This window comes from Melanerpes formicivorus, unplaced genomic scaffold, assembly GCF_026170545.1.
Source record: "Melanerpes formicivorus ecotype bairdi unplaced genomic scaffold, bMelFor1.0.p_v2 SCAF_24, whole genome shotgun sequence".
Lineage (NCBI taxonomy): Eukaryota > Metazoa > Chordata > Aves > Piciformes > Picidae > Melanerpes > Melanerpes formicivorus.
In genome coordinates this window covers 12,035,555-12,055,140 of record NW_027142376.1, presented here as the reverse complement: position 1 = coordinate 12,055,140, position 19,586 = coordinate 12,035,555, and the positions used below count along the sequence as shown (strand labels likewise).

Sequence of the window (19,586 nt, the reverse complement as noted above, 5' to 3'; positions counted from 1 at the left end):
GCACAAAAGGCTTGAAGCTCGATGATCTTAAAGGGCTTTTCTGACCTTAATGATTCTAAGCTGTGTGTTGGTTCTTTGGAACACAGATTACTGTACAGTGACATGTGCAGCAGTTTTGTGGAGGGAGGAAATGCTTGTGTGGGTTTTAATGAGTGTTTGAGAACTGGTCATGCAGTGTTTCCACCTGCTCTTTGGGTGTAACACGGGGGTCAGATGAGTGAGTTTGCTACAAGTAATGTTGCATCTTGTAATTTACACTAGAATTTGATGTTGTTTGTCACAGAATTATTGAGGCTGGAAAAGACCTCTGAGATCAAGTCCAGCCTATGACCCAGCACCATGACATCAGCTAAACCATGCCACCAAGTGCCACATCCAATCTTTTCTGGCAGTCCATTCCAGTGCCTAATCAGCCTTTCTATGAGGAAGTGCTTCCTAGCATCCAACCTAAACCTCCCCTGGCACAGCTTCACAACATGCCCTCTTGTCCTGTCACAAGTTGCCTGGGAGAAGAGCCTGACCCCCACCTGACTACAACTTCCTTTTAAGTAGTTGTAGAGAGTGATAAGGTCCCCTCTCAATTTCCTCTTCTCCAGACTGAACACCCCCAGCTCCCTCAGCCTCTTCTCATACAACTTTCCCTCTAGCCCCCTCACCACTCTGATTGCTCTTCTCTGGACCTGCTCCAGCACCTCAATATCTTTCTTGAAGTGAGAGGCCCAGAGCTGCACACAGTGCTTGAGGTGAGGCCTCCATACTGCTGAGCACAGGGTCAGAATTACATCCCTAGTCCTGCTGGCCACGCTATTCCTTATACAAGCCAAGATGCCATTGGCCTTCTGTGCCTCCTGGGCACAGTGCTGGCTCATGCTCAGCTGCTGTCACCCAGCACTCCCACTCTGCCAGGCTGCTCTCCAGCTACTCACCCCCCAGTCTGTAGCGCTGTGTGGGGTTGTTGTGGCCAGAGTGCAGGACCCTGCACTTGGCCTTGTTGAACCTCATACCACTGGCCTCAGTCCATTGACCCATCCTGTCCAGCTCCCTCTGCAGCATCCTTCTACCCTGCAGGAGATCCACACTCCCTCCCAACTGTTTCAGAATATGTATTTGCATTAAAAGTGTAAAATGCCTTGCAATGTGAGCTAGAAACACCCCCCCACATCCACATATCCAAACACACGTGGTGCTAAGGCTCTCAGCACCCACCTGGCATGCCTAACTCGTACTGGGTGCATTGGAAAAGCACTTGTTCTGTTACTTGCTGCCAATAACTGTTGATGCTTATCTTCAGAGTAGAATCACTTGAATTTAGGAATGTTTTATTTGAAGGTTTAAAAACAGGAGTTGAGCTTTATTTTACTGTCTGTAAATATGTTGTGTTTATTGTGCAGGGGCATGGCTTGAGCCATTGTGCAGGGTCAGATACAATTCTCCTACTTCATAGACCTGCCTGCTTATCCCTAACTCATTTTTCCCCTGTAGTTTTGGAACAAAGTTTGGAGTAAATAATGAAATCAGTAGCTCTACAGTGTATTTATTTGTTTGTTTGCTTGTTTATGGATACTTGCAAACAGCTCTTCAATGAATCTGCAGGGTATATCCAGTTAATCACATTGTGAACAGAAAATCAGTTAAACCCTCCTGGAAATCTGCAAGCCACAATCAGTTTCTTCCCAGTTTTCAGGCAAAGTTCTTGCTAGGCTAATCCAGTGTCAGGAGCCATTGCAGATGAATGCAGTCAGGCATGTGAAAAACAAGTTTGGTTTAAAAATGATAACTATTGTTGCCTGGGAATACAGAGCACAGACCTGGAAGGGCTCCCTGAAATCAATGCATTGATTCTTCTGTTAGCAGCCTGGTGGGAACCATCAGTGTCCCAGTGCAACGTGCTTTGGGCCAGCATTCCCTTCTAGTTCAAACTGCAAATAAATAGATCTGCTCTGAGAAAAAGTGCTCAGGAAGTCAGGGAGATGAACAAAAACCACTGAGAATGTTACTTGCATGGCAGAATGCTAGGAGGTGAGCAAATCCAAAGGTCTCATCCACAGCCACAATGAGTACCCCAGGAGCGCGGTGGTTCACAGGCTGCGTGTCATGCAAAACCGTCCCGGAGAGCATAGCGTCAGCCTGCCTGGCCCTGTGCTGCTGTGCAGCCAGGCACTCAGCTGTGGCAGAAACGTGCTGCCTGTCACTTGTGCTGCTCCTCCCTCACACAGGCACCTTTGGCAGCACGTCACCAATTCTCTGAAAGAAGGTGACATCGATGCAGCAACAGAGCACAAGCACTGCCTGGAAGAGAGACAGCGAGCAGAGGAGAGGCAGCGTGCCGCACTCACAACGCCCTGGAAACCCAAATATTTTGCCAAAGAGGTACTTGTGCTGTCTTCTTTTAAAGACCCTGGAGCATGTTCTCTGCATGCAGGAGGAGGCTGGGTGTTTTACCCTGGGCTGGTGTGGTTACACACCACTGCTTGTTGAATGTTTGCCAGCCAGGCTTTGCTAGAAGAGCAATGGGGTTTCCCACGTCCATGTTGTAGTCTTGTTCATTTCCTTGAGTTAGAGTCATTTTAACCTTAATTTCTGCTAGTTAGGCACTTAAAGCAATGTGTTTTACCTCAAAATCCACACCTTAATTTGCACATGCTGCCTGCTTGCATTTCCTGCTAAGCTCAGCTGTACTAAAGCAAATACTTTCTAGGGATATTTGTTCAAAGTAAGCAAACACAGAATCACAGAGTGGTTAGGGTTGGAAGGGACCTCTAGAGGTCATCTAGTCCAACTCCCCTGCAGTGATCAGGCACATCCTCCATTAGATCAGGTTGTCCAGAGCCCTGTCCAACCTGACCTTGAATAGCTCCAAGGATGGGGCCTTAACTACCTCCCTGGGCCACCTGTTGCAGTGTTCTACCAGCCTCATGGTAAAAAAACTTCCTCCTGACACCCAACCTAAATCTACTCTTGTCTAATTTAAAACCACTGCCCCTCATCCTGTCATTGCAGGAGTTCATAAACAGTCCCTTTGCCAGTGTTCTTGTAGGCCCCCTTCAGCTACTGGAGGGCTGTTACTAGGGTCTCGCTGTAGTCTCCTCCAGGTTGAATAAACCCAGCTCCTTCAGCCTCATAGGAGAGGTGTTCCAGCCCCCTGATCATTTTCATGGCATGGGCATTGTAAACAAAGTTTTGGGTTTCATCTGCTTGGTATGAAACAGATCTTACCAATTCATCTTTGCCCTTTCTTAGAGGAAAGGAGGGAGGGAAGACTGAAGGAATTACTCTGTGACCATGTTGTACCAGTTGCTAGTATGTGCAGCTATTAAAACCAGCACTTCATCTGTTGCATCTCTTACCCCTTGTATTTTTTTGCCTTCTTGCCTAGATTCTAATTCCTTAAGCACAGAATTGTCAGATGACAGGCACAGATTCTTGTGTTGATTATGTTCGCTTCATGTGGGTGTAGACAGATCCAGCCTGTGTAAGTCTTGTTTGTAAACTCTCCTTAATTTCCTTACAGGGCGATGGTTGGCTATATTTGAATCCTCTCTGGAAGACCCACTGATGGGACAGAGCACTTGCTTCCTATCTTTACCTTAAAGCATTGAAATGATAACAGTGTGTAACTTCAAGATGTCACCGAGTAGGTCGCGTTACCAGGAAACACAAACAAGAGGCTCTCTGCTGTGAATCTCAAAGTAACCACGAGCTGAAGTTTATCCAAGAGCCATTCTGTGTGTATGGATACACAAACAGGCACACACCCCCCCCCCCCAGGTACACACAGTGTGGAGGTGGCTGTGTGTGCGTTATTTACACTACACGTAAACGAGTACCAACACTAACAGCGATTTAAAGACCTTTAAGTGTTAGGGCATAGAGCTCCAGCTGGACTCAGCTGGGGTTCCCCAAGTTGTGTGCTTGCAGGACCAGGCCCTGTGCTAGTATTTAAGGAAATACTTTTTTATTAGTACTGGTTGAAGTTTTTCTATTTTTCACTTTTGCCAAAACCGTTTTGCACTTCCAACGTGACGTCGCTTAGCGGCAGTGCTTGTGTCCCAGCAGTCCGTGAGTAGCTCGCCCTGGCGCTGCGGACGGCACAGGGACAGCGCGCGCGCTCCTCGGGAGGCTGGTGTAAGAGCATGTGTCCTGTCACGAGTGTGGATGTTCTGCCACCTTGTAAGTAGTAGCAATACCTTCTCAAGAACGTTGTTTGCACCGACCTGTTGTGTCCTCACTTTTTTGTTTCTTCATGCTTGCAGCTGCTTAATAGATCTCTGGTCAGCAGTGAACCAGACGCTCTGGTCATTTTTGATCTTGCTGTGTAATGTTGTCTGCTCTTGTGCCAATGCTTTTGGGTTACATGTTCCACTAAATCCCTTCTAGCAGATGTAGCTGTGGTGCTCCAGCTCACTCTTGCCTCAGCTTCCCACCCCCAGGTAAGAGGCATAGCAGGCCATCAGGCTGTGCCTGAGGCACCCCATGCTGCAGCCCTGCCTTCCACAGCGCTGCTGTTGTGCTCAGGCTGAAAGGAGCTGTGTGCTGATGCGGTGAGGTTGGGCAGGGAGTCCTGTTGTGAGGGGCCTGAGCCTTCCCCACCAGCCACGAGGGCACGTTCTGTGCGCTGCTCTGGGGGTGAGAGAGCTCAGCAAGTCAGAGGCCTTAAGTCTCTATTAAGGCTCCAAGCAGACCTGTACTTTGATGTCTTTTGCTTCTGACCCAGTTGATTGCTTCAAGATTAAATTAGCTGGACGAGTAGAGGTGATAGAACTAGCCTGCTAGAAAAGGAACTTTGGGAAATGATTGCAATAAAATGTTAAGAATGAAAAACTTTATTGACCAACCAAACAAAATGGGATATCATCTGGTTTTGTAAAGTTAAAAAAAAGAAAGAAGTAAAGAATCCTGTACCTTCATCAGGTAACCACTGTGACACTAAGGTGGATTCTAAAAGGGTGTTAAGGATTTGCTGCTTTTTAGTTGGTATTTGTTGAAAGGTGTTTCTGAGGACAGTGGCAACAAAAGGCAGATGTAAAATGTGCTGACTTCTGCTCAGTGCTTCTCTCTACAGTGCCCCAGAAGGAAACCACTACGTTTCTAGCAGACAGTAGCGTGGATTGCCTACTTTTCTGTAGTACTGATTCATTTTGTGCCTTTTGTCTGCTTCCTTAACACAACACCTGATGCTTCATCGCTACCACACAGGTCTATTTAGGTCAAAGCACGGCTCGCCTGGCCTTGTGCGTCCTGCATTTTATATTGGCAGATGTTAAAACCTCTGGAGTGACTCAGAAGGCTCAGCAGCAGTGTGTGCAGGAGGACACATGGCCATTGGTCATCTGGCCAGAGTAAATGGTAGATCTTTACATTTGACCTTCACATCACTATTTAATGAAGGTGTGGCTCCTTTTTCCTCCTAAATGCTGTTGTGTCCACTTGTGTGTCCTTTCTTTGCACATGGACTCATGTTAGAAATCATTTAAGTCCTATTTACAAAAAGGCTGCATGAGCTTGGGTTTATAACTGACACTTCTTAAGAGGAAAAAAAAGATCCTCTTTTTAGGAATAGTTGATGTTCTTCCTGCAAGAAACCCAAACTGATGCTGTCACAGTGATCATGGAAGTGCTAGCAAGTATCATCAGGAGAACCTTTTGTCATCGGTAAGGGTGAAGTTTGTAATGGATCCGCTCTCGTTCTAGGGGTCAGTCTGGTAGTAGTGAGAAGTACTCATACAGTTTGTAATGTCATCATGAGCAGCAATTGAGAATGCAGAATGAAACACGTGGAACATCTTCCCAGAACTTTGACTTCCACACACCAAAGAACAAGCCACATACTCACTAAAAGCAGCCATTGAAAACCTCTCTGTCAGGCATGCAGGCCTGCGCCCCTGGAAGAGTAGACCTCTTTCAGCTCTGATGGTGTGACTGTCGAGGCTACGAAGATGCTGTAGCCAGTCTTTTAAGGAGAAATTTGAGTAATTTTATGCTTGTAATTTATTGAAGAGTTTTTCCTGTTTGCATGGTTGGTTGTTTCTGCATGCCAAGAACATTCCAGTTGTGCTCTGATAAACGTTTTGTTCTGATGCCATGAGGAATCCCGACGCCATTACCACTGTTTCTTTTCCAATGTAACCTGGGAGAGGCAAAGATAAAAACAGCCCTTTCTGCAAAGATCCAATCAGCAAGAGATTCCAGAACAAGAGTCACAAGTCTCATTTTCTGTTCCTGATAGCAGTGTGTTCAGTGTATTTTACAGGACTGACAAGCAAACATTCATAAGCCTTACTCTGTAGGTTGTTTCACTGTCTTGAACTTGCAAGTATAGTTTCCTTTTCAAGTAGCCAATGTACACTCTAAATTGCAATGTAAAAACCTCCATGTACTTCAGTTCTGGGTTTTTTGTGTGTGTGCACAGCTGTAGAAAGCCTATGCAACTTTTTTCTTTCTTAAATTAGGAATGTCCAGAAAGAAAGTTTATACCTTTATCATTTAAAAGATGCTCTGGCAGTCTCTGCTGATTTTGCCTTCCTTTCATAATTTGTGAATTTAAAACGACAGTGCTCATGAATAAAAGACTTGTTTCATTTAGTAGTGGGATGGCCTTTCTCTTTCCACTGAAGCACTGATATCTGGTAACGGTCACTGGGATGCCCAGGAGTTGTGTGCAGTACTTGGGGCACCTGTGAGCTGTTTGAATGGTTCTGACAGAAGTGGCTTGACAGCTGAATCCTGGTGTGCTGCGGGCTTTTTCCACCACGTTCATACTGCTGGACACTATCTGGGTAAGTCTGCTTCAACTAGACAGCACTACACAGGGAAAACAGGGCCAGGCAGAATTAGCTTTAGGAAAGGCTGTGGAACATAGGCCTTATTTTGACACACGAAAAGCAAATAGGTTGAAGTGTTCCCCTCTTTCTGAAAATCGTGTTTCATTTAATCTTTGTTATTAACAAGACTCTTGGTTAGATTAGATTGCAGTGTTGGACAGTTGCAGGGGGAGGAAATGTACTTAGAAGCCTCATGGTGCCTGCTCAGCATTTTACAAGTGTTTGATAACGCAGTTCTGGTTTAATTTGAACAGTTACCCAGCGTGTTGGGAACTCATACCGGAACACTTTTGTTTTAATGCAGACCAGAAAGCAACATTGGCTGTAAACAGGATGGGAACCATGGCCCAGCCCTGCTCCATGCCTGTTGCTGCACTGCTTCACGGCTGTGTCTTGGAGCAGTTGACACACTTGATTTAGTCATAGCCAAATAGAAATGATTTTCAGTTTTATTCATAGTGGGGGTGAGTCAAAGTCCTTTTCCAAGAGCAAAGCTATGAAGAGACTTAATTAATGATTTTCTTCCTCCCTGTTATGGAATTACTTTCACAAGTCAAAATATTTCTTCGGGGATTGCCAGCAGTGCTGCCTGCCCTCCCTGCTTTCACCAGTGGTGATTAAGTGATAGAGAATTTATGCAATACTGGCTTCTAGACTCGCAGTTTTAGTTCCTCAGCAGCTGAAGGCCAGACCAGACCTGACTTAGAACATTTTTTAACTTCAGATTTTACTGTTTTGTGGCAGTAATGCTTCACCATGGCTGTAGCTAAGGAAAGAAGCTAGTGTGAAAGGTATGTTTGATAATGAATGATGCAAGATGCTGGTGGTCTTTGCTGGAACAGAAGGGCTGAGAGAGCTGGGGTTGCTTAGCCTGGAGTAGAGGAGGCTCAGGGGAGACCTTACTGCTCTCTGCAACTACCTGGAGATTGCAGCCAGGAGGGGGGGTTGGTCTCTTCTCCCAGGCAACCAGCACCAGAACAAGAGGACAAAGTCTCAAGCTTTGCCAGGAGAAGTTTAGGCTGGATGTTAGGAAGAAGTTCTTCACAGAAAGAGGGATTGGCCATTGGGATGGGCTGCCCAGGGAGGTGGTGGAGTCACCATCCCTGGAGGTGTTTGAAAAAGGATTGGATGGGGATCTTGAAGCCATGGTTTAGTTGTCATGAGGTGTTAGGTATTGAGTAATAGGCTGGACTTGATGATCTCTGAGGTCTTTTCCAACCTGGTTGATTCATTCTGTTTCTTAGGGTGAGGGGGCAGGATGCAGATTCTCTTGGAAGCAGCAAGGTAATACAAGTCCTGCATCACAGAATCACCCCTTCCACCTGTCAGTAAAGCAAGGGCGACAGCTCCAGCCCCTGCGCCTGCCAGAAGAATTCACTGCAGTGTGTGTGGGGAAGATGGCTGCAACTCCCTCAAAACATTGTAGCTACCTTCATTTCCTCACAGCAGAGGCCCTGCAGTTGGCTTAATAGATTTAGGTTGGAAGGAGGGTAAGTAGCTGCTGCGGCTTCACTACAGCAGCTGCGCTGCGGAAATTTGAACGACTAGGGTCTCTCACTAGGATTATGAGCGACACGTTACCAAGTTAATGACAACAAAACTGACACAACACCCTTAACACAAAACTTGAATTAACTTTATTTTCCCCTACAGTCAACAACTGGTCTGCATTGAGCTTTAAAGCAACAAAATAAAATGAAATCTCCCAACGACAGGGGCCCAGAAATCCAGATTCAATTACCTTGGTGAAAATGTTGCAGCTGTAGTATTGGTCTTTATAAACCATCAGAGTCAAAAATGAGTTCAATAAATCAAAAAGAAAAAAAAAAAAGGAAAGGAAAAGAATATTCTACATCCTGGGAAAGAAATCAGCAGTAACATTCTCACAGAACACTGTAAATTTACATTTTCTTCATGAAAGGTACATACTATTCTGCATTGTACATCAAATTACTGATGCAAGGTTTGTGCCTATAAAAAGTTACAACCTGTGGCAGAAAAACAAACTGCAAAACCCTCTCCTTTTTTTTTTAGTTAAAGTTTTCAAGTCTGTAGGAAGTTTTCTTCCAGCTGGAAAGTGACCGTGTTCAGTCTCCATTGACATTTTAGTGCATTTAATCTGACAGGTGTCACCATTCTTTGGGAAAGAAAGGAAAAGGTATAAAAGACAAAGCCAATAGCACTAGAGCAGGAATTTCTTCAACTGATTTAAGCACTCTAAATAAAAATGCAGAGAAACAGATTTCCAGAGGAACTTTCACCCTCAAGAAGAAAGGCAGTGAGGGGGGGAAGAAGAGGTTTGCAAATCCTCTGCCTCCACTAGTCACGTAAAAGGGGTTTGTAGACCTGTCAACCTTGCCCCCCCGCCCCGCCCCCGTCAAACAGGGTATTGTTTTGTTGTAAACATTTACCTCAGAGAGTTAAATTTCTGTTCTGAAGCACAGGTTGCTACCTGGCCCTCAGCTGTAGGTTACTGTATCATTCATCACTGTCCTTTCAGATTTTTCAGGAACATAGAAATTTAGCCCTTGTGTCTAGGGTGTGCAACATTTGCCTTGTCTACCTTGGGAGAGGATGGCGTAAGGCAGTGACACTGCAACCCCATCTTAAACAAAAGCAGCTTATCCAATCTACGCTATGGCCCAATTCATCTGTCCCTCATCTCCTGTGGAAACTGCAGCTTTCCTTCTTAGGCTCCAGATCAAAACCACCCTGCAGGAAGGGTAAGAGGACACAAAGAAAATGTTGAAGAAGATTCATGGGAGTAACTTTCAAAACAAGTTTAATTTCAGGGAGCTCTGCTTCCTCTCAATTGTGGAAAACAAGTCAGTTTTAGGCGTCACCATTCCAGTTTACACACTGCTGCTAGTCAGCTGCAGAGTGTTCTCCAAAAAGAGATTGACAAGTATGCATGTGCCAAGGACCAAATTACAGGGTTCTTTGGTGCAGTCAGTCCAAATTCTCAACAGATTTGAAGGATAATATGTACCAATAGAAAAAACCGCTGCTAGGCTTGGGTAGCAGCTCTGTCTTGCTTCACATTACAAATCTAAAACAGCTGTTCTCAATAAGCCAATATTCTTAATCAGACATTGCCTGAAAAAAATTGTACAATAATCTGGACCAATGATGGTTCTGTACCCTCATGTTGCTGTGAAACATGACTTGAGCTAAAGGCAAAGACTGGTTATCTCAAGGACAACTGCTTCATATTAGCAATCAGAACAGTGTATTTAAACTGTCTTCCTGTTGGGTCTCTTGCCTTTCTTTAAAATTAGTTTATTCTTAATGTAGCCACGCTTCCTTTTGGAGGTCTAAAAAGAAAAACAGAATAAAATGTATTAGTTCAGGATTTGAGTCTTGACCGCGGTTTAACGATGTGCATTTCACTGCCTGACCTTTAGATGGATTTTTTTTGTTTTAGAGAGCTTTAAATGCTAACCCCTCAGCTAGGTATTATCCAGTTGTGGTTTGAAAAGCTGGCGTCATTAGTTTGTGCCCAACGGTGGGTTCTGCGAGGCCTCCCCGCCAGAGCTGCGCCGAGGCAGAAGGCGTAACAAACCAAGGTGCTAAAGCTCCAGTCTGCCCCCAGAGCAGAAGTGGTGGAAAGTGTTAGTTTGGGTTGGAAAAGAGCTGTTGCAGTGTTACATCCTCTTAGAAGTCAGCAGGAAGAGGGAGCAGTAGGAGTATTTTTTGTGTCAAGAGTAAGAGAAAGGCAGAATAATCACGTTTTAGTCTTTAGTCCGCTGCTCCTGGTCTGTGGGCTAGTTAGTGCTTTCTGCTCCTATGTCTCTAGTAGCACATTTTAGGTTATTATTTTAAGGTAGTAATGGGGGAAGCATTAATGTTAGTCTTAGGTATTATGAACTTCAGAGTTGTGTAAAGGCAGTTAGTTAGATAGCAGAGGTAGAACTGCATGTTCAACATGCCTGCCACAACAAATGAGACAGCAGGCAGCTCCCATACCTGCTGCACTTTGCTGTGCTTACCAACAGGCTCTACTATGTCAATTAAACACAACTTATATTTGTAACAACAATGGCAATAGTATTGCTATGAAGTGAGATACAAATGAATACATAGTACCCAGATACAGTATCTCTGAGCTTCAGCAATGTCATTCCTAGCCTGTGAGTCATAGCAGATGGAGATGAATTACCAATAAGGAAGTAACTGCTGAAAACTTGTGGCTACTAAGGAGCCCTCAGAACCCATTAAAGCAATCCTAGTTTAGACATTTGCCCTGTGTTCTGTGCTGCTTCTGTGGTTCTTAATGGGAGGTAAAGCCTGTTTGTCCTGCAAGACTGGTAATGCATCAGGGAAATGACACAGCCAGAGCTTACATAGGGTCAATGCACCTGTCACTAACAAGTCCAGCCTTGCCTGTCACCTAAGAGCAGAAGCTGTGCTACTGTAAGCGTACGACAGGCACAGGAGACCTATTTCCAAGAGCAGCCTAGCTTCACTGGCAACTCCCAAGTAGCTTATTTTATGAACTTCCATCAAATCACAAAAATAAGCATCTTTACCCTCTGTCTTGTTTCCATCACACTGTTTAAGTTCACTGCCTCTACATTTGTATCTGATGAGAGGATTCTGTAATTCCTTTTGCAACATATATTTGAATATATAGGAAAAAAGATGTGGTGAAGGAGAGGGCTGCTAAGGAGCCTTCCCAAATCCCATGGAAACACATCTCTCTTAACAGGCTGAAGCAGCACACCACAGCTAGCACTTAAAACCAGGAAGATGACTTCAAACAGTAAGCAGCCAGACACTAAAGTTCCATCAACAAAAGTTTCATATTTAATTTATTTCATACAAAATTGCCATTTTTAAACTCCTAGGCATCACTACCTTCAAACAAAAAAAGTCAGAAAGCAACTTCCACATTATTTACTTAGTGAGCTGTAGTTACTGAACATGGATTGATGTACTTCAGAGATTATACTTCCAGGTACATGAAAGACTTAAGAGTTCTAACAGCCAGTGACACACTCTATTTCCAGTTAGCATTCTGCCTAAAAATGAAAGTAAAAATCTAGCCTTGTGTCTTCACATGCTTTTAAGTTAAGCAGACAGTAAATTAACAATTATTACCAGCAGACAGGTCTGATATTGGACACTAACATGAAGAGTATCCATAACATTCTGGCTAGTGGAAATACGTAATTCACCAGCTCTGTGGTTCACTGTTAAAAGTCAACTGCCATCTCCTGCCCCCCTTCGGTTACCTCACTGGGAACCCACCTTCTTTGACAAATACTTCTGTTTCGGTACAATGTTGGTTACTCTAGGTTTGTGATCCAATGTCTCTCTGTTGTCTAGTTGTTTCACCTTGTATATTCTAACAAGCCAGTGCTCTGAGGTAAAGGCTTCCTCCAGGTGTTTGAATTTAATGTCCTTGTTGCCTATCTCAGCATTGCGTGTACGATCGAACCCCGGGGGTGTCCGAAAATCCAGCTGCAAAAGTTAACAGTTCCAGATTAGTTCAAGACAAAACCCAGACTGACTCTCACTGCAAACTGTGGTACCTCACAGCACAAGCCCATGCTTTTGGCTGGTCCAGTCAGAGGACAGCACCTCTCTTGCCTTGGTTATTACTACACAGAAAAAAAACCCTCTCGGTTTCTTTTACAATCGAGAGAGAAATTCATTCTTCCTCTTACAGCTACCGCAGGAGAGAGCACAAATGACCCAACAGAAACCCCATGTCTGCATGCAGAGATGACACTATTCAAGTGACAGTCTGGCATGTGGCAGGCTGTGGTGGCTTTTTAGCACAGCTGCTCCCTTGTGTACTTTGTATAGGACAGTAATGTGCATTTCCATGCCAGTGATAGGTCATGCTTATCAGTTCAAACTGATCCCACCATGTTAAAATAAGATCAGTTTTAGCTGAAAAAAGGATTCTTGTGCTAACACATCACAATGAAAGGCCCTTGGTGTGGTGGCAGATCAGGAGAGGAAAGCAGGGAAAATACCAAACACAAAAAAATACCCCAACCCCCAAACTAACTCAAGCCGGGTAGACTTAGCCATACACATACACTGAAAGAGCCCAAAGGCAAGAAACTCCTCTGAGATCTCCACTCTCGCACAACTACCACTCAGGTAGTTTCTGATGGATATGAAACACTCAGTGAACAGTTCCACTTCTGTGTTGCAATTATAAAAAAATCTAAAGCTCCCCACAAGGCAGCAGAAAAGGTTTTTTCTAAAGGGTCTGTACAGCAGACCATGCCTGGATGTGTTGTACTTTGCAAAGCTGACTCATGCCTCTGATGCTGTACGCAACACTCACAGACAGAAAATACATCAAAGCAACATTTGGGTTTTTTCACATTTCAATTAAGATTCAGTAGAAGTTGTAGCACTAACCTGCATCTCTCCAAATCTGTAATAAGACATTTTATACATGAGGCAGTTCAGCAAAGTTGGAGAACCTGCCTTGTCTACCCGGAATTCTCCCTGAGGGGTAAAGTAATCACTTTCCTTGAAAAAGAAAACAAGATACAAAGAGTCAGTATAAACTAAACCACTACTTCAGGTCATTTCTTATTCCCTTCACAAAAAAACCTTCCTGAAGGATATAAACTGACTTTTGCAGTTTAAAAGCTGATTGAAGCTAGTCTTAGAAAACAATGGTGCTCATTATGGGTAAAGAGAGTCTGTAAGCCAGACCTCAGTGGACCAATCTTCCTAAATCCATGTTACACTGGTAGAAGTTCTATCAGTTCCAAAGCCATACTCTGCTAGTAGAGGTCCTGCCACTTCACAGGAAGCAGTTACCAGAAAAACTGATAACAAAATGTAAAAATGAGTTGGGCATTTATCAAAATTGCTCTTCAGAAAGGTAACCAGAACTGTATTGTAACTGCTCGAGGTCTGCAATGTTGCCGTACGCTTCATGCGTGTGCACCGTGTTTAAACAACAAAAGTTCTGCCATTTTCATCTCCAGCACAAGGTCAAACTCTGCACTGGGGCTACACCCTTAAGCCTGTGCTCCATACCTAGAGGATTTCGTTAGGCTTAGGAAAATATTACTAGAAACTTCAGCAATCTCTTGAGCTGTTTGAATAACTTAAACTCCACATAAGTCAATATTAGCACTTTTAACTTGTCTCCTACTATTACAAAGTCTGAACACATCTGTGATGCCAACTGTTTAAACAGTCTGAACGCTCCTGTTTCAGGAGTGTGGTGTGCGCCTCACTGGGCACCAAGAATTACAGAGGATATTCTGTACTTTTAGTATCATGCAGGAGGAGTGAAAAGCTTTTAAGGTTACAGACCTTCCAAAACCATAAACAGTGAAAGGAAGTGGGCTGCAGGCTCTGTTCTTGGACAGCCCATAGGACATTTTTCAGGTACCACTGCAGTAAGCAGCAGAGCAATGAGCACAACCAGAGAAGACACAAGTGTTTTTTTCAAAGAGGAAGAGATGAGCATAGAGAAATGCAGTACTCAGCTGCTTCAGTTTTCCTGTGTATGTTTCCACTTACCCTAATATCTTTGGGATGTTCCCCCTCTGCTATTCTCACCATCCATAAGAACTTATTGATATCGTCCCCAGAGTAGCCAATCACACCACCAAAAATAATCAAGACGTAATCCACATCCAGGCTTCTCATGATCTCATATGCTGCTGACTCATTGGATGACATTGCCTTTCCCACCTGCAGCATGGCAAAAAAAATACCTTAGATATCTGCATGAATAGTGTGGCCAGCAGGAGCAGGGAAGTCATTGTGCCCCTGTACTCAGCACTGGTTAGGCCGCACCTTGAGTACTGTGTCCAGTTCTGGGCCCTTCAGTTTAAGAAGGACATTGAAACACTTGAACGTGTCCAGAGAAGGGCAACAAGGCTGGGGAGAGGCCTTGAGCACAGCCCTGTGAGGAGAGGCTAAGGGAGCTGGGATTGTTTAGCCTGGAGAAGAGGAGGCTCAGGGGAGACCTCATTGCCCTCTACAACTACCTGAAAGGTGGTTGTAGCCAGGTGGGGGTTGGTCTCTTCTCCCAGGCAACCAGCACCAGAACAAGGGGACACAGTCTCAAGCTGCACCAGGGGAGGTTTAGACTCGAGGTGAGGAGAAAGTTCTTCACTGAGCGAGTCATTCGTCATTGGAATGGGCTGCCCAGGGAGGTGGTGGAGTCACCATCCCTGGAGGTGTTCAAGAGGAGATTGGACGTGGCACTTGGTGCCATGGTCTAGTTGACCATGGGGTCTGTGCCATGGGGTCTGTGTTGAGACCTTGAGGATCATCAAGTCCAACCTGTCTTCCAACCTTAGTTATACTGTGATACTATGGCTGCCTGTCAAACAGATCCACAGATCAATACTTGATGGCCCAAAGCTCCCATTTTCATTCTAGATGAAGAAAACCCATTGCGGATTTTTAGAAGTCCAACCCCAACTGAAATACTGTGCTCTGCAAAAAGGAAATGTACAGATGTTTTGTCTACCTGCAAATGTGAGAAGAGAGAATTGCATCAAATCTGCAACACCCATTGCTATTCATAACTGTTCTCTAATTGCCAAGATGCCTGAAAATTTGGGGTTTCACATGGCCAGTTTTCACATGTCATTCAAAAATCCAATCAGCAGAGAAACACTGCTGAACTGAACTGATCCCTCCTTGGCTAGTGCCAGTAAGTATTTGTACCAGGTACACTGCCATAGAACTAATCACAAGGGGAACTGTTAGATTAGATTTTATCTATCCTCCCACAAAGTAAAGAGAAACTGATGTGGAAATGAAGTTTTGGAAACGCTAAGTAAACAGAATGGAAACTGGGAATGCAAAATTGATCCCTTCCAGCCCCCAAGCTCTTTATACTGAAGTTCTAATAAGGGCAAAAATATATGTTCCTTCCACCTCTATGTTTTCTACTCAGTGGACTTTTCCCTCAATATTCTACTATCTCTCAGAGATGTAGAATGTCCCATTGATTGCAGTGTCTTCCAGTATCTGAAGGGGGCCTACAGGAAGGCTGGGAAAGGACTTCTCAGGATCTCAGGTAGTGATAGGACTAGGGGGAATGGAATGAAGCTGGAGGTGGGGAGATTCAGGCTAGATGTGAGGAGGAGGTTCTTCACCATGAGAGTGGTGAGACCCTGGAATGGGTTGTCCAGGGAGGTGGTCGAGGCCCCGTCCCTGGGGGTGTTTAAGAGCAGGCTGGATGAGGCTCTGGGCAGCCTGATCTAGTGTGGGGTGTCCCTGCCCATGGCAGGGGGGTTGGAACTAGATGATCCTTGTGGTCCCTTCCAACCCTGAATGAAACTATGAAACGATAAACATGTTCATGTTTCTACTCCACAGAAAACTGCCACCCCTACCAGTGCTATATGGCTGTTGTTCCAGGTGTTGTTGTCAACCAGGGTTGTCCGGTTAGCCATTCCTGCTATCTGGTAACCATAGTCCCACCACGACATCACTCTGGCGTGCTCATCTGTGTTTTGCCTCAGCCAGTAGTATGCTTCTCTGAAGTCATCTAGGATATTCCTAGTGCTGGAAACAGAGTTCATTTTGTTCACATTGGTACAGACACCAGCAACACATTCACTGCACCATGATAAATACGGGGTCACAAGTAAGGGATTTCTTACGTGTTCAGCTCCCTTTGAGGGAGTCGGTCCCCAGCATCATTAGGTCAAAACCAATGACAGCTGAATGGCCAGAAGCTGGGCTGCTTTTAAAGATGTGGGTTTGGATAGGATCAGTTTTAAGTATTTACATTAAGTATTTCAGAAAAGTCTTCTCTCTTTTTGAAAAGTAGATTATTAGGAGGTTTTTATTCAGGTGACAATGTAATCAGGAGTGATTAAAAGAAGGAAAAGCAAATTGCTAATGCAAAGGCTTTTGCCCTTTAAATATTTTCAGGCCTGTAGACCTTACTTACCCATCATGGTTATAGGAAGCAAGAACAACGCTGGGGCTGGAGTATGCATTGCTAGTTACCCAGGTACAGTGAACAGCAAACATCATCAACAACATCAGCATCAGCATAGTAACAATGTTTTTGATATTGGGACCCAGCCCTTCCTCTGTTTTTTCCTGTTCAGATACATGTTTTCTCACTTTGCCTGCCTAAACAAACACAAATATATCTGTTATGGCAACTTTTATCACCTTTGACAACAGTTTATGCTTCACCACACGTGCCCCATAAACATGCATGGATGCCCATTTGGATATTATAAAGCTAGACCAAGCTGCAGCATAAATTAACCAAGCATGCACAAGAACATTTTGACAATCCAGCAACTTGTAAAAGTAAGATGGTTCCTTGAAAGCCTCTTTCAGAAGGGAAAAAAAACCCAAAAAGGTATATCATGAGGGTCAAAGCATGACTTCCTTGGTTTAGCTCACTATGACACCCTTTATAAGGCAGGGTGGAAATGAGAAAGGCACAGATATGTACTGTGAGGAGCAGGGAGGAAACTCAAGGCTCGTACCCTGTCAGGGTCAGTACAACAAAGCCTAAGAGGTAACAGCATTTTCTCCATGATGCAGAAAGTATGCAAGTTTATGAATAGAATACTTTTTCATGAAATCTATTATTCTTTCATTTCACTGTGTCTTAGAGGTAATACAAGAGGGAAACATTCAGTGACACTGGTCTGCTATAACTTGTTAAGAAGAAGCAACTGTCTGCCATTGCTTCTACAGAAAGCTGGGTGAACACTGCACAGCTGCCTTTAGGTTCAAGGCCCATCAGCAGTCAAGCTAGAAGGAACCACTTCTACGCTGATGCCAACCTTTTCCAGGACATCAGTTATACCTTACAGAACATCATCAATCCTTCTTCTAGATGTAAATGCTAGTGATTCAGACCTCTAAAAGCATCCAAGATAGTAAAAATAATCTGGTTTCTGACTCCGAATTTTTGTTCCCTCACCTTATCATATAGGTTGCCAGGGTTCCTTTTGTCATCCTCATCACTGCTGTCCTCTACTGGTGGATTTTCCCTCTTCATATCATCACCCAAGTAACGCTCAAAGACATTGGAGAAAGCAATTGCAGAGAGCATACAGACCACTGGAGTCAAAGTGAGCATCAGCCGAACCATCACACCAGCAAAGTAGACGGCGCTGATGGCATACAGAGCAACTGCAAAGGAACAAATCTACTGATGACATTCAGAATGACAGCACTCGCTCTGCACATGTACATGCTCTCCACAAAATTACTTCTGGAAGTGGGTGGAGCTTCTGTGTACATACAGACTTGAGTATGCATCTTGCATTGCACTGCTTTTTAAATTTAGAGAGATAGAATTCAATTCATGTTCATCCCTTTCAAGCCTCAAACCCTTTCTGAAGTTCATCTCGACAACTGTGGACAACAACAAAACCTCCACTTTCATATTCATGAATACTGTGCCAGAAGATGCATTATTAGTGAAATTTAGCATCACCCTCCCAAAATACTACTGGGAATAACAGCGATCTGAAATTTGAAGAGCTCAATTAGCCCAAGACCAACCAAGTTACTGAAACTGAAAAAGCAAAAGGAAGTGTTAGATTTGGATGTAAATATCAGATTTTAATTTGTTAGAGATATCTGTGGACAAATTGGGGGCTTGTCTACATTATCATTCCACACAGACAAACAATACACTAGTGCAAGTCCTATTCTGAAGCAAGTTATGCCTCAGAACAAATGAACAGCATTACCTCCACTCTTGCCCCTCAAAACCCCATGATTTTCACAAGAAATATTCAGAACCCTTTTCTTCAAAGAAAAGCAAACAAGCCTGTAGGAATACCTATTGTTCAAGTGACTGTGGTCATTACTTGTGTGCTACAGTTTAACAACACACTTTTGAGAAGTATTTGCCACAGAACTCGTGGAGGGACACTGATTTATCAGATTACATTACATTAATACTTTGTACTTGGTATGAAGTAGCTCAGCTCTTCATTCTCACTCACAAGTCTCTTTGTGCTAACTTAAATGGTTGATGCAGCAGTGGGAGGTCTTGACACGGACTGATTGTAAGCCACAGAGCACAGAACATCCCAGAGTCACTGGATTTAATACAGTAAATTTCCACTGCCCACAATACGCCTTAGGTAATCCTAAGAGGCAGCTATATTAGTCTGGAGCTTCCTGTTGCTGTAAAAGCCCAAGACCCAAGTGATCTTCACTGCTCATTATGGGCTATAGCTTCAAATTATGTATTTACAAGCCTCAGAGTCTTTGAAGTCTACTTTAAAGTCTGCTTTCACAGCACAGCTTCATACAAATATACTATTTGTTGTCACTGACATAGGGAGAGATCCTACATCCTCACTCAGGCTTGTGCCTTACCCAGCACTCGCTCCAAAGCAAGTGACCTGGTTCACTAAAATGGCAGAAAGAAAAGGTATTTTGAGTCATCATCTGTTATGGGATGAGTGCCAGACACCCAGGGAAGAACTGATTGCCTTGCTACCCATGCATGGTAGGGAACTTCCCTCTGCACTGAGCTGTCATCTACTGTGAAGTGCACCCCAACACAGTTTGCAAGGTCAGCATGAGGGAGAGTATCCAGCTCCAGCTGCAGAATGGAACCATACCAACAAATATTTCTGTCTTGCGTCTTAGGACGACACTCCATCACCAACCCCTGCATTTTTAGAAATGGTTTTACACACCACTGCCAGCAGGCAACTTGTAAATAACCACCTTTAAACACATCACTTCCAAAGCTTTTCTCCACCAAGCCATTTTAGAACAGGCTACGAGCAAACACCACCGAAGCAGAACCACGCTGAA

At 44.1% G+C, this 19,586-nt stretch overlaps 2 protein-coding genes across 3 annotated transcripts in view; one reads left to right on the top strand and one right to left on the bottom strand.

Annotated features, from left to right (window-relative positions):
* The window catches only part of OSBPL10 (oxysterol binding protein like 10), a 109,883-nt gene extending 103,301 nt beyond the window's left edge, over positions 1-6,582 (top strand). For both annotated transcript variants that reach the window (XM_068152922.1, XM_068152921.1), the window contains 2 exons: positions 2,217-2,370; positions 3,512-6,582. In XM_068152922.1, coding sequence (XP_068009023.1) covers positions 2,217-2,370; positions 3,512-3,556 — 199 coding nt within the window. In that variant the 3' untranslated portion in view covers positions 3,557-6,582. The remainder of the gene's footprint in view (positions 1-2,216; positions 2,371-3,511) is intronic.
* A 1,853-nt stretch (positions 6,583-8,435) lies between these two features.
* Positions 8,436-19,586, bottom strand: part of STT3B (STT3 oligosaccharyltransferase complex catalytic subunit B) — a 52,269-nt gene continuing 41,118 nt past the window's right edge. The window contains exons 10-16 of the mRNA XM_068152911.1: positions 17,725-17,936; positions 16,726-16,913; positions 16,163-16,334; positions 14,328-14,501; positions 13,203-13,316; positions 12,072-12,284; positions 8,436-10,135 (exon numbers count right to left, since the gene is read on the bottom strand). Of these exons, the coding sequence (XP_068009012.1) occupies positions 10,055-10,135; positions 12,072-12,284; positions 13,203-13,316; positions 14,328-14,501; positions 16,163-16,334; positions 16,726-16,913; positions 17,725-17,936 (1,154 nt within the window). The 3' untranslated portion in view covers positions 8,436-10,054. The remainder of the gene's footprint in view (positions 10,136-12,071; positions 12,285-13,202; positions 13,317-14,327; positions 14,502-16,162; positions 16,335-16,725; positions 16,914-17,724; positions 17,937-19,586) is intronic.